General features: G+C 37.6%; 1 protein-coding gene across 4 annotated transcripts in view; it reads right to left on the reverse strand.

The window, feature by feature from the left end:
- Positions 1-14,512, reverse strand: part of BRAF (B-Raf proto-oncogene, serine/threonine kinase) — a 179,146-nt gene that overhangs the window by 1,881 nt on the left and 162,753 nt on the right. For 2 of the 4 annotated variants that reach the window (XM_059172042.1, XM_059172045.1), the window contains 3 exons: positions 7,932-8,066; positions 5,009-5,059; positions 3,964-4,117 (listed from right to left, as the gene is read on the reverse strand). In XM_059172042.1, the coding sequence (XP_059028025.1) occupies positions 3,964-4,117; positions 5,009-5,059; positions 7,932-8,066 (340 nt within the window). The remainder of the gene's footprint in view (positions 1-3,963; positions 4,118-5,008; positions 5,060-7,931; positions 8,067-14,512) is intronic. The other 2 variants (XM_059172046.1, XM_059172044.1) reach the window with 1 other exon arrangement.

Raw genomic sequence — 14,512 nt, forward strand, 5'->3', positions numbered from 1 at the left:
ATCGTATATACCACATGAAAAAATAACTTTAAAAAATCTTCAGATGTTCTCCACTAGTTATGATAATTAGACACTCCTCACTTTGTTGTAGTGTTCTATTCTACAAACTTAAATGTTAGCCTTAAAAAAAAAAAAATCACAAAACAACCTCCCAAAGTATGAACTCTTACCAAGAAACCCCAAATCAGTCACCAATGAAGCCAACCCTGAAGATCACCCTACCATTGTCTACTGCTTCTAAAGGAAAGCAGTTTTTACTTCCTAAACAGACTGAAGGTCCAGAAATAAAAAAAGACAAAAAGAACTCAAAAGCTTACAGATCAATAAAATTAAAAACTCTTTCTATATATGTCCCTGAAATAATGGAGAAATTTAAGTAAAGATGGGGATAACAGGAAATGGATCTGCTTTTGGGGAAAAAAGCATATTCCTTCTTGCATATCTGAAAATTATCTATTATCATGCTACCTCCTATCCAATTTTATTTGAGGTAAGAATTATTTGAGGTGGAATATCCAGAACACTACGTGACTTTGGAAATCTCGGTATTACTAATTTAATTACTGCCTGAAAAATCAAAGGCCAAGATGAAACTTTTTTTTTACTTGCCTCGTTGAGAATAACCTAAGTCCTACTTATTTATTTATTTATTTATTTATTTATTTATTTATTTGACAGAGAGAGAGAGAGATCACAAGTAGGCAGAGAGGCAGGCAGAGAGAGGAGGAAGCAGGCTCCCCGCTGAGCAGAGAGCCCAATGTGGGGCTCGATCCCAGGACCCTGAGATCATGACCTGAGCCGAAGGCAGCGGCTTAACCCACTGAGCCACCCAGGCGCCCCCTAAGTTCTACTTTTCATGTGACTTTATTTAAGATTAAGGTAGAGGACACGTGGGAAGGGCCTGTGATTTTAGATACCTCAAATATCAAGATCTGTTTATTTGAAAGCTAAGGATTTTAAGATACTACATAACTATCTTTTATTCCCAGATTGAACGTATTTCAGTGGCTGTTAATACATATAATTTGCTATATACTTCTTAAAGATAAAATATGCTATGAAAAATTGATTTGCACAGAAATCAACCACCATTTTAGATGTGGGGGGCAGTATAATCAATTTTTTCAGGAAGTTTCAAAAATATGATAAACATTCTGGCACAGACACACTGGATTTGTTAAATTCTTAAGAGAAATTACCGTAGGAGAGATGAAATATTGAGTAAAATTTAAAAAGTGCTCTAGAAATGCTTAATAATTCTCAATCTAATAAGACTGTAACTGACAAAATGTTTTAGTCATGAAGTACCCATTTCATAATATTAAAAAAAAAAAGCAGCCCATTTCCTTAAATTGAGTGACTCACTTGAGACAGCCATTTTAGCTGCTGTGTTAAATGGTCACTATTTAAAGAGGAAAACTTAACTAATGTTTTAGTATGCCAATGACTAGTACAATATTTAATATCTGAAAATAAAAAACCTAAAGCATTTGATTAAATGCTGTGATTCCAAACTACTTAAAGTCAAGAAGAAAAATCGTAGTCCTCATCACTGACCAGTAAAAATTCTAAAATGTAAAACAAATTTTACAAAAAGGATTCCTGCTGAAAAAGGAAATCAACTTTAATAAAAATATCTGGGGGGCTGACGTTTTAGCAGTAAAAGCGGTCAGTCACAAGAGAATGAATGTCCTTCTGTTTCAATTATCTAGTTAGAGAGGTTAACTCTACATACAGTTAGAAAATATTTTTCTTTATTTGAAGAATGTATCTAAAATGCAGTATAAAAAAACAACAGAAAGGGAGACTACCATACGTCTTCTACTATTCCCTCCTTCAACACATCCGCGCTACCTAAACATCTCGCTCTGCCAGACTGTTCATGTTCTTCCACCAACACTTCCAGTGGGCCCAGTTTGGCCAGGAAACTACTAGGTGATCCTCTGGAGGCACACTGGAACATGTGAGATGGCATACATGACTTTCTGAGCAGTTCTAAGAGCTCAGCAATGCCCTCTGGCAAAGGAGAAGGAAAGGAGTCAAATGCAGATAGTGGGGGGCTGGCCAGTGGTCAGTGTGGGGAGTTGTTGAGGGGGGGCGAGAAAGAGGAGTAAGCACAGAAAGGACAATCTGAGTGAAACGAGTACAGTGGGGAACTGCACTAGAGTTGTATCAAGAAAAAGATCCTTTGACTCTTGCGCCTTAAAATGCCCAAACCTTTCGGCATTCCACAGACCAATGTAAGAACTCCTTATTAGCTACACGCTTGCTATTCAGTTTGTGATAAATAATCCTATCTTTAATATCACTAGAGGATTTAGAAATTCAGCACTTTAATGTTTTCCAATATGTTCCATTCTTTCATGCCTTTCTCAATTTTTTTTTTTGAAAACACGAGAGGGGTTCTTTTCCATTACTCTTGCCTAATTAAAAGGCGTGAATCAATTCTGCAGAAGATGAATGGCATTACTTACTTCAAACTACTCAAATGAGGGGCGTAAAGTATGCCATGCTTCCTACTGAGAAGTTTTCTTGGATGAAATCTCATCCATTCCAATTAATAAAGTATTTTAGAAATTTACCTATGGCACTTAAAAACTAAATTATCATTAAGGTCTTCCCAACTTTCTTCTTTATTGGCTCAAAGGATGGTATTTACACAGATGTCTATGTGGCTGAATAACCCCAAACTGTCAGTTATATTTAAAAACCACCACAGTTCCAAACTGAGTGAAAATGTATCTAAGAGGCTGGGCTTTTGCTATTGACTTTGAAGTGGAGATGGTCATCTCTTTGACGAGATGACACTGATACTGCTTCTTTCATTTCTGATTCCCAGTAAGATTCTGGCTCACAGTAAGAATACACTGACTGCCCCAGTACAATCATCTTCTACACAAGAAAATTTAAGTATTAGAAAGCACTACCAAATATTTCATACTGTGGGCTACAAAAACAGAAACAAAACCAGAAAAAAAAATAGCCTTTACTCCTAATAAGAACAGAAGGAGCACAGAAATTTTATGACACATGGATAACATGATTGTTAAAAGAGGCATCATGAGAGGTAAGTATAATTTAAAGTAATAATAATGGCAACTAAAGACATCTAAACAAACAAAGCCAAAACTACTCACAGAATTCTGTGATGCTTTTGTAGGGGAGGAGGAAATAATGCATTTGTAAGAAATTCAACTTCTATGTGTGTAAGATATCCTTGATATATGGGGAAGTATTATTTACAAGGAACTTTGATTTTTAACATTTGCCCACTAAAAACCTCAAGTTCAACCGTATCGCTCATGTCAAACATGACACTCCTCAGGTAACCAGTAACCTTGGTTACCTGTACCCACAGCTTATAAAAAGAAAGTCAGTCTATTGCTTCGAGGGAATAAAGGACAACCATATATTCCAAATTATAATAAAAAGTTACAGAAAAAATATTTAGAATAAAAGTGACTTATTCAATCCTAGTGACTTCTTCAATTAGATCTGTTTGGCTTGCCTTGCCTAACACAGGCTAATCTACTGTCACCTTCCACCTGCAAATCCATGCACAGGGATGTGCTGCTCTTGGGAGTCCCTGATGGACATGTGATAGCTAATAACAAAAGGTGCATGAGAAAAGTTTAAATGAAGTTTAAAAATTAGAATAAGCCAGTAAACAAATCTGGAACAGGATGTAAGCCCTCTGCAAGAGGCACCGCAGATGTTGAGCAAGGTCTGTGCATTTTATAAAATGCATGGATGTTGAAAATCCAATGCTAAGTTTACATTTTAGATTGGGAAATAATTTTATCGAGTTTTTAAAAACCTACACATTCTTTGGTTCATCTTTTTTTAAAAAAAGATCTTAATCAATTTAGCAAATATATAAGCAAACATATCTTCATTTCCTTGGTCCCTACTCCCCTCTACTGGCACACTCATTTAATTTCTTTCAATGGACAGGAAACGCACCATATCCCCCTGCCTGGATGGGTGTTTTTGGAGAAGCACAAGCATATAGACTAAAATCCTCTGTTTGGAAGCCAGCCCGATTCAAGGAGGGTTCTGATGCACTGCGGTGAATTTTTGGCAATGAGCGGGCCAGCAGCTCAATAGAGGCGAGAATCTGAAAAAAAGAAAAAAAAAAAAGAGAGAAAAAGAAAGTAGAATGAAAATCTAGGTGGTATTAATCTTTAAAATTCTCATCATACTTTATAAGAAAGCACCTGAAATCTTACACTTTGGTATTATCCTAAATGTCTAAAAAAATACTGAATAACTGGCATTTTTCCTTACAAAGAAAAGTAAATGATCAAACTCTTAGAGCTTTAATTTCTGTAAAATGAATGGGGAAAGTAACCTATAGTTAGCTTTTGTTTACATTTGAAATCATCTGCCAGCCTTGGAACAGTAAATAATAAAAAAATTTAAGCCAGTGATATGCCTCTCACAGACCACAGTCCTTTTGGGGAAGAAGATGGAGTGTCTATCAGTAAAGCACTAATGACTTCACAACAGAATCATCAGAGCAACTCATTCTTTAAGAAACTTAGTAATGGGAAATGTCTTCCACGTACATAATTAAAAGTAGGACCCCAATGACCCAGGCTGCTAGTGACACAGGAGTGAGAAGTCACAGGTGACAATTCAAGAGTGGAGAAGACAGGCAAACTACAAATAGACACCAGTACACAAAATGTAGAAACTCCGCATAGTTTGAGGTACAGAGAAATGGGTTATGATTCTTTAAGGCAGACAGTATGATAATGGACATTCACAATCATGAGACATACATGTAAAAGGCTTGGCACAATGCCGGGCATATATTAAGTACTCAGTACAACTTTAGCAGCCATTACTATTATTATTTTTCTGAGCTATGAAAACTTTTTAAACCGTTAAACTGTAATCTGTATGATTAGTATAAGGCAAAGAAGCAATGTTACAAAACATTTTAAATTACAAGCATAACACACAAATAAAAATTCAAATAATACAGAAAAAGTTTAAGTCCTACCTTCCAGGGGTAACCACTGTTTAAGAGTCTATACTTTCTTCTGGACCTTTCCTATGCATAAACATGCACATATGAAAACAGAGCCCATCCCCACCCTCATCACCATTTAAAGTGGTATCATACTACACATATTTTTCTGCATTGCTTTTCTTTCCCCTCACTAATATCCATGTCATCTAGACAGCTACCCTGATCTTTAGGTCTTTAATTTTTCCTATTATGGTAAGTCTTTAAAAAAAAATATATATAGATATATCTATATCTATATATATATATATAGATATCTCTGAGCACTTGTGGAAGCAGGTTCTATAACATACATTTTTAGGAGTGGAATTGCCAGTGCAAAAAGTATATATATTTCAAGTTATGAATTCTACCAAGTCCTTTCAAAAGGCCAAACTAATTTACATTCCCAACAACACTGTTAAAAAATTTATAAGGAGGGCTCTTCCTTACTTCCCAACACTGTTCCCAATGCTGGATGTTGCCAGTCTGAGAGAGAAAATCAAAATGTATTTTACTGTCACTATGCATTTTACAGACTGTCACAGAACTTTAAACAACCTAAATTTATTCAGCATTTATATTTCTTTGTGAATCACCAGTTCATATCCTTTGCTCATTTTCTATTTATTATTATTTTTTACTTATTGATTTGTAGGAGGCCTTTGGATAATATCAGTATTTATATTTTGTTATACATGCTGCAATTATTTTTCGTGTTTACCTTACAATATTATTTTTATTATATAGAAGTTTAAAAACTTTTAATGGAGTCACACTTGCTATGTTTTCCTTTATTACTTCTGGATTTTGTCTCTGCTTATTAGGAAAGCCTTCCTTACCTCAAGGTTATAAAAATGACTTCTTATTTTTCAGTTTAGTTTTTTACATATAAATCTTTAGCCATCTGAAATTTGTGTTTAGCATGTGAAATGTGTATACAGTGTGAAAAGAGATCTTATAATGAAAAATTAAAAATAATACTTAAAAGGAGTAGCCTTCAATAATCTCAAAAATTCAGATATGCATTTCATTTTCTGATACCATGCAAAGAATAAAATGTTACATACATTTAGAAATATAAACATTTTAACCCCTTTAATACCACTTAAAAAGTGGGCCTATAGGGGCATCTGGCTGGCTCAGTCAGTAGAGTATGCAACTCTTATCTCAGGGTTTTAAGTCTGAGCCCCATGTTGGGTGTAGAGATTAGTTAAAAAAATAAAGTCTTAAAAAAAAAGTGGGCCTTTGAATATAATTTGCATTATTAATGTACATCAAGCAGGTTAAACAGGAAACTCTAGTACCTGGACTCTAAAGAAGAGAATGTGGTACGGGGTCCTGCTGATATTGGCCAACAATACCTGTCCTTTTACTTCCATAGTCTTAAGTCAGTGGTTTTCTGGGTTAAAAAAAACTACTCTTCCTCAAAGAAGTAGTAACATAGAATTCCAATATTAAAACATGTATCTACCCACCCTGAGAAAGCCTATGAGAGACTTGTTAAAATTATAAATTCTATCTTTAATTCTTCAGACAGGAATAAAAGATTCACTCATTCCTGTAGCAGTGACTTCTGTCTAAAAGAGCCAGCTCGGAGTGGGTATTCAAAGGCATTACTAAGGTCCACAAAAGACCAACTCAGTAATTATGGTAGCTGAGTAATTACTAGAGGCAGCTCTTCCCACCTGAAAGCTGTACTGATTTATCAAGATCCATTTATGTAGAGCTATCCACAACTTCAAAAGCATCATAAAAAACTGAATTTCTATTACAATATCTATAGAATCCAAACTGTCTAAGCTTGTTCAGGTATTTAGTTTCAGTTTCTAAGGCTTATGAAAGATTGTTAACTTAAGGGCATTGGCCTTATACCATGAAAAGATAAAAAGCAATGGTAATTTTCCAAGAATCAGAGAAAGATAGACAGTACCAACAGGTGCCCTTTCTTTTTATAGAAAACATAAAGAGGGGTGCCTGGGTGGCTCAGTGGGTTGAGCCGCTGCCTTCAGCTCAGGTCATGATCTCAGCGTCCTGGGATTGAGACCCACATCGGGCTCTCTGCTCAGCGGGGAGCCTGCTTCCTTCTCTCTCTCTCTGCCTGCCTCTCTGCCTGCTTGTAATCTCTCTCTGTCAAATAAATAAATAAAATCTTAAAAAAAAAAAAAAAAAGAAAACATAAAGATATTTTTGGCTCCTCCAAAAGACGTGGTATCAAAGGGACGCTTGGAATTTGTTTTACCACCAGGAAGAATTCAGGTAGCAGTTCTCAAAGTGTAGTCTGTGGAAAAACTATTTTCATAGTAACACTAAGGTATTATTTGCCTTTTTTATGGTCATTTTTTTACAAGTATTAAGTGGAGATTTCAGAGGCTAAATGATGTAAAATATTGCACTGCAACATAATGAATGCAGAGAATCCAGATGTCTTCTTCTGCAGAGATTTGCAAAAAAGGTAAAACAATGCCATTCTTTTCACTAATTCTGTTGTCTGGGAAAATACTGTTCTTTTTCATAAAAAGTTAACATGTAATGATTTTATTATGTTTAAATAAACTTAGAAGTATTTTAAAAACTTAGTTTTAATTTATAAAATGGCAATTATTACTTATATAAAACAAAAGCCCTTTGGGGGCCTTCAATAACTTTTAGGTGTGTAAAATGGCACGAGACCAAAAAGTTTGAGAACAGCTAGACAAAAGTAAAGTCTTTCTGAATATTTTGTTCTGAGTTTTTAGATAACCTATCATTCAACCTTTATATAATTATCTTTATGTGATTACTTATCTTCTGCCTGCACATAATCACATGGAATCCAAATCCACAACGTACAAACTGTGTCCTCTAGAAACTACTTAAAAATCTGCATCTGAGTATTAGTCTGTCCTGTTAAGTAACACATAGAGCTGCTTCTTACTTGGGGAAAGAGTGGCCTCTCATCTCTTTTCTTTTTTAGGCACTCTGCCATCAATCTCTTCATGGCTTTTGGACAGTTACTCCGTACCTTACTGAGATCTGGAGAAAGATATCCTCGTCCAACCATAAAAATTATCTGGGAAGAGAAAAAACCCAAATCATACAACCTTATTGATAAGCTGAAAAACACATAAACATTGATAATTCAACAAACTGTGTGCATTTATGAGTATTTTTCTGCATGTACACTGTACATCAACAAAAAGTTAAGAAACACAATGCTAGTATTTTGATTCCTATGTATCACATCGTGGGGAACCAATACTTAATGGGCTGTAAGCTGAAAACTTCTGGACCTGTGGAGTATTGCAAAGGTCTCCTAATTGCTCCCCAGGCTTCCAGTCTCTCCTTACGCAATCCATTTTCCATTGCCAGGGTAATCATGAGACACATCAGATTGTACCTCTTTTTCTACTTAAAAAGTAATTTATTGAGTACTTGCTGGGCATCACACTAAGCCCTTTATATATATATATGTAGCAGGAACCAAAAAAGTTAACCTTTTAGCAGTTGTTTTGGCATCTGCATTTTATTTTATTTTTAAAGATTTTATTTATTTGACAGAGATCACAAGTAGGCAGAGAGGCAGGCAGAGAGAGAGAGAGAGGAGGAAGCATGTTTCCTGCCAAACAGAGAGCCCGATGTGGGGCTCAATCCCAGGACCCCTGGATCATGACCCGAGCCAAAGTCAGAGGCTTTAACCCACTGAGCCACCCAGGCGCTCAGCATTGCATTTTAAATTCGTTTGTTCAGGGAATGGAAGAAATGGGGCATTTATTTTTACATAGGTCTGAGAAACAGAGCCTCCTCTGAAAAAAAGAAAGTAAACCACTTGGGTATTAAATTTTCTGTTTCATAGAGTAAAAAGGCTTGTCTTCTCTGGGTGCAGAGAGGTAACTTTTCATGATTTCTTAATTTTTGGCTCTTCTGAGAATGGAGAGAGACAGACTTTAGGAGTCCTGGGACTCTTTTGTATAGAGAGAGGGATTTTGATCTTAGAGGGAGCAGGTCCAACATGCACAGACCAGAGGCTGGGTGGAGAGAGCCAGTAAGAGATCCCCTGTTACAGACAAGGCAGAGCTTATAAACTTTAGGAACATTCAAGTCTGATAACCTAACTTTATGTTATTTCCTGTTTGGTGCCACAGTAACTGTTGTTGAACTACACACTGATTGGCCCGAGCCCCACTAAAGCGGAGGTATAAAGCTTATCCTTATCCTCCTTTCTCACTGCCCCTGTCAGAACTGCCCTTCTTCCCACTTTATAAAAGGCTCACCTGCTCCCCCATATGAAATGTAACAATAGTACACACTGTTCCAAGGTGTCAAACTGCTGGGGTACCACTGGGACACGTTCACACACTGGTATTTAGGCTCTAATGAACAGGTGACAAATTCCTTTGCAAGACAGCTGGGTTCCAGTTCTTTGCTTTCAGCTAATTGTAAAATTTACTGATAAATTATTATGTAATTTTTGGTACATTACAGAAATTAGTTCAAAGTAACAGAGTGATACATGAACGGTAAGAACTAATCTTGCCCAGAGAGAAGGCTGGCCTTTGCCTTTGTCTCGTGGAAGGTAATCCCTAAACCTCTGGCAGGTCCTGCCTGATAATAGTTCTTCTGTTTACCTGGGGGCCTTGGGCTGTGCCAGATAGTCTATGCTATTGAACTGATTTATAGAAGGGACACTGAGTCAAGAAGTATCAGCTAAAATTAAGGTCAGCCACACAGGTGGTCAACCGTATTCACTTAGCCCGAGCCCTGGGGATAACTCGGCAATACCTGCATGTTGTCACACACGGCCGCCAGGAGAATTCAGTGCTATCCACTGTTACACTGGGAGAAGACAACCAGGGCCTCCACATGTGGAACTCTCCTGGATTCTCCCCTTGTGCCTCTTCCCTTGGCTGCTGTAACGAACAGCAACTCTAAGTACTAGCAACCTGGAAGGCATTCTGAGACTTACTGAAGGCTGAATCCGAGTGTGGTCTAGGGGATCACTGATCTGTGCAGATGAGCACAACAAACACCTGAATTTTCCATCTTTGTATCTACTTTAACAAGAGTTCTCAGTGGATACTTCTTTAAAAATAAAACAAAAGGACGCCTGAGTGGCTCAGTTGGCCTGGGATCGAGTTCCGGAGCCTGCTTCTCCCTCTGCCTCTGCCTGCCATTCTGTCTGCCTGTGCTCGCTCGCTCTCTCTCCTTCTCTCTGACAAATAAATAAATAAAATCTTAAAAAAAAAAAAAATAAAATAAAACAAAGAAAGGAACTGTTGCTAAGTCCTACCTCATGTAGCAAAAGCCTATTTATCCACAAATGTATGAATGAACTGAAAAGAAAAGCCCTGTTCGTTAAGACACACATTTCCAGTAAAATTTTCCTTCTATGTTTCTATATATCAACACTTACATTTTTATCAGTTATATGTTAATAATTATTAACAGCAGTATAATTCAGAATTTTAAAAATATTCAAAGATTAAAGTCACAGGAAAAGATTTTTTCAAATTCTAAATGTAAATACATATTTTTGTTGCAAAGATGTGACTTGGCCAGTAAGAAAAAGCCTTGAAAGCATAAAAAAAAAAAATGTTAAAAATGTTTCTTCAAAGAGAAAAACTTCCAAAAATTAATGAATCTATTTTTTAAGCAAGTGATGGTAGGTATCAAGTCAGAATGGCTTTTAGATTTCACTGGATACACTGAAAAGGAAATAATGACTTTATTTTGAAATGTTAATGCAATACAAAGGAAATCACATTCTTTGCAATTATTTAAACTTGAAGGGAAGACTTACCTGGATAATTCATGTACAGAAGATTTGAGTGTCATAGACACAATAAAGTCAGTGGTTCCATTTAAAATTCTGGGACTGATTACCTTCCTCCTTCTCAAACCACACTCAGCCCTCCCGGCACCTCCGCCCTTTCATTCACTCCTCTGTGTGACAGGAGCAGCGTCTGCTCATCACCCTGTGCTGCCTCAGCAGACTAACAACTAACAGCATGGCCTGTGCTTTATTCATCTTTGTATCCCTCTGTATCCTACAGTGCTTCGCATATAGTAGTTTTGAAAATTTTTAAAAAATTTTTTAAATTTTTATTATTTTAATTCTTTTTTTTTTTTTAAAGGTTTTATTTATTTATTTGACAGACAGAGATCACAAGTAGGCAGAGAGGCAGGCGGAGAGAGAGAGAAGCAGGCTCCCTGCCGAGCAGAGAGCCCAACGCGGAGCTTGATCCCAGAACCCTGAGATCATGACCTGAGCCGAAGGCAGAGGCTTTAACCCACTGAGCCACCCAGGTGCCCCGAAAAAATTATTTATTTATTTTTAAAAAGATTTTATTTATTTATTTGAAAGAGACAACAAGAGAGGGAACACAAGCAAGGGGTACACAAGTGGGAGAGGGAGAAGCAAACCTCCCAGTGAGCAGGGAGCCTGATACAGGGCAATCCCAGGACCCTGGGATTATGACCTGAGCCGAAGGCAGATGATTAATGCCTGAGTCACCCAGGCACCCCTGAAAATTTTTTATTAAAATAACTTGTGCATTGATAAGACACTTATCATTTCCTATCTGTTGTTTCCTGAGGTCTTATGCTTAGAACCCAGCCACCAGGGGGGATAATTAAAAAAAAAAAAAAAAAAACAACCTAGCAACGAGGCTGTACCAAGTCCATGCTTTCTACAAAGTACCCCCCACAGAAAGGCCCAGGTGGAGAAGAACTGAGGCCCCCAGCCCTTGGCCCTGACTGAGCTTCCAGTGGACAGCTAGCACGACACCTTGTAGGATGTGTGAATGAGTCATTTTGGAAGTGGATCCTTTAACACCCGACAAATGTACCCTAGGCAATACCACGTGACACAGAAATAAACCTTCCTTACTGAAGGCAGCCCAACCTGCAGATTCATAATTTGCTTCATCCACTACATTTTGGGTGGTTTATTATACAGTAACAGTAACTGAAATATACTTAAAATAAGACAGAAGTTATCTGTTATTTTTTTCTAGGATGACGAAGCACTTCTCCAAGAAAACAAAGAGGACAGAGTGTCAATACACCTAGCTCAAATGAGAGCATCACTAATCCCAACTTAGAGAAGCTGCACTGAAGAGTGTGATTAGTGTGATCAGAGAGTGAAACAGAAGGACCAAGAGGGGAAAAAATGACAGCAATTTCTCAGACTTCAGCACTAGAGTAAGGAAAACAAAAGCCAATGCTATTCTGCAAAGTAACATAGGAATGGCCATCCCCTGAGGAGCTAAAAGACGTGCTTTAGGAAAGAATCTGATTTTTATAACGATAAGGAATTCTTTAGTTGAATTGGGGTGGGGGGAAGACACCAGAAGAGGTAAAGTGACCAGGTCATGCAGGTTATGAGTAGTCCAAGGTCATTCTTTATATCGAGCTGCTTAATCAGAGTCCTGCTTTAAATTTGCTGGGAAAAGCTGCCATCTCAGACTATGGTGGGGGGAGCGTGTACAAGAATGGCTCCTACAGTGCACAGTAAAGACACAGTTGTCCTATCTCCTATGAAAAAGAATATTCCTCAATTTTCACAAAGAAGTCCAATCTGAGAGCCACAGAGATCATAGTAAAAGAAAGAGAAGAAACAAATCAAGAGGAATAGATGGAGCAAAGCTTGGGATTACTTCACTGAAGAGTTACTGATTCCCAAGAGGAAGTTCCATGGAAAGCGTCATTTGAGGAAAGCAGACTAAGAAGGAATGAAGTAGACTGGGAGTGATGGGAAGAGTGTATCATTCTTTTACCTCTTTTTTCTTCATCAAACACCCAACGTGGCTTCAGACTGGCAAATTCCAGAACACTCTACCTATATTATCAGAAAGAATTAACTAGTAAAGGCCTTACCCTTCTGTTGGACACTCACTCACTTTTCTCATGGAGAGTAAGCCCTTGCCACATCATTTATCATATTCCCATGGAAGACAAACGCACTTAAAATGCCAAGACGCGAATGAGCATAGAACTCCACGATGCTTTTATCCACATTTTGGAAATAATAATATCTGTTTCCATAATATAATTTTATTTCATTAAAACAAACGTATTCACTGGATTTCATCCAGATCTTAGATTCATAAAATTTTATTTGTAGTCTCTATAATAAATCAACTAAAACTAAACTAGAATTCCCTAGATTCCTATAGAAAAGTAATATGCAGGGTGCCTAGGTGGCTCAGTCGGTTAAGTGTCCAACTTTATTTCGGCTCAGGGCACGATCTCACGGTCGTGGGATTGAGCCCCGAATCAGGCTCTGTGGTGAACAGGGAGTCTGCTTGAGTCTCTCTCTTCCTCCCCCTCTGCCCTTCCTCTCCTGTTCACGCTCTCTAAAAATAAATAAATAAATCTTAAAAAAAAAAAAAGTAATATGCAAAAGAAAAGTAAACATGGCACAGGGTATGATGTTATATGGTTGAGTTAATGAGACTATAAAAGGCAGAGCACAGGAAACTTGCAAATTAGAAACAACCTTGCTGGGATGCCTGGATGGCTCAGTGGGTTAAACCCTCTGCCTTCAGCTCAGGTCATGATCCCAGGGTTCTGGGATCGAGCCCCACATCGGTCTCTCTCTCTTCAGCAGGGAGCCTGCTTCCCTCTCTCTCTCTGCCAGGCTCTCTCCCTACTTGTAATCTCTGTCTGTCAAATAAATAAATATAATCTTAAAAAAAATAATAATGAATTAAAAAAAAAAAAAACCAACCTTGCTCTTCAGACTGCCATCATCAAATCAATCATCTCAGTCACCTAGGGTGTCACAAGTCCAACAGGTGCAAGGTTTCCATTATGTTCCTTAGCTAGCAGTTTGGTCTATCTTGAATCTAAGTTTCATGTAGGTTTAAGATACCAGGTAATTAGGAACCAGGTCACAGATTTTTTTTTTAACACTCAAAAGTAGGATTCCACATTATAAAGTAGGATACAACATTCTAAAGCTATGTAGTGGTTAGAAAGACCAAACAGAAACTAAACAATTAGCTTTGTGCTGACTTGGGTAGAAACACAGTTATTTATTATTATTTTTAAAGATTTTATTCATTTATTTGACAGAGATAGTGACAGAGAGCTGGGAGGAGGGGGAGAAGCAGGCTCCCCTCTGAGCTAGAACGCTGGGCTTGATTCCAGGACTCTGGAATCATAACTTGAGCCTAAGTCAGATGCTTAACCGAATGAGCCACCCAGGTGCCCCGGAACATAGTCATTTAAAAAAAATTCTTGAGAGGCGCCTGGGTGGCTCAGTCGTTAAGTGTCTGCTTTCAGTTCAGGTCATAATCCCAGAGTCCTGGCATCAAGCCCCACATCCGGCTCCTTGCTCAACGGGAAGCCTGCTTCTCTCTCTCCCACTCCCCCTGCTTGTGTTCCCTCTCTTGCTTTCTCTCTCTGTCAAATAAATAAATAAAATCTTAAAAAAAAAATTAAAAAATTCCTGAACTATAAAATCAGGACCCCCTGGGTAAGAGGCCATAGGGTGATTCAGTAAATACACACAAA

This window comes from Mustela lutreola, chromosome 4 (genome assembly GCF_030435805.1).
Source record: "Mustela lutreola isolate mMusLut2 chromosome 4, mMusLut2.pri, whole genome shotgun sequence".
NCBI classification, from domain to species: domain Eukaryota; kingdom Metazoa; phylum Chordata; class Mammalia; order Carnivora; family Mustelidae; genus Mustela; species Mustela lutreola.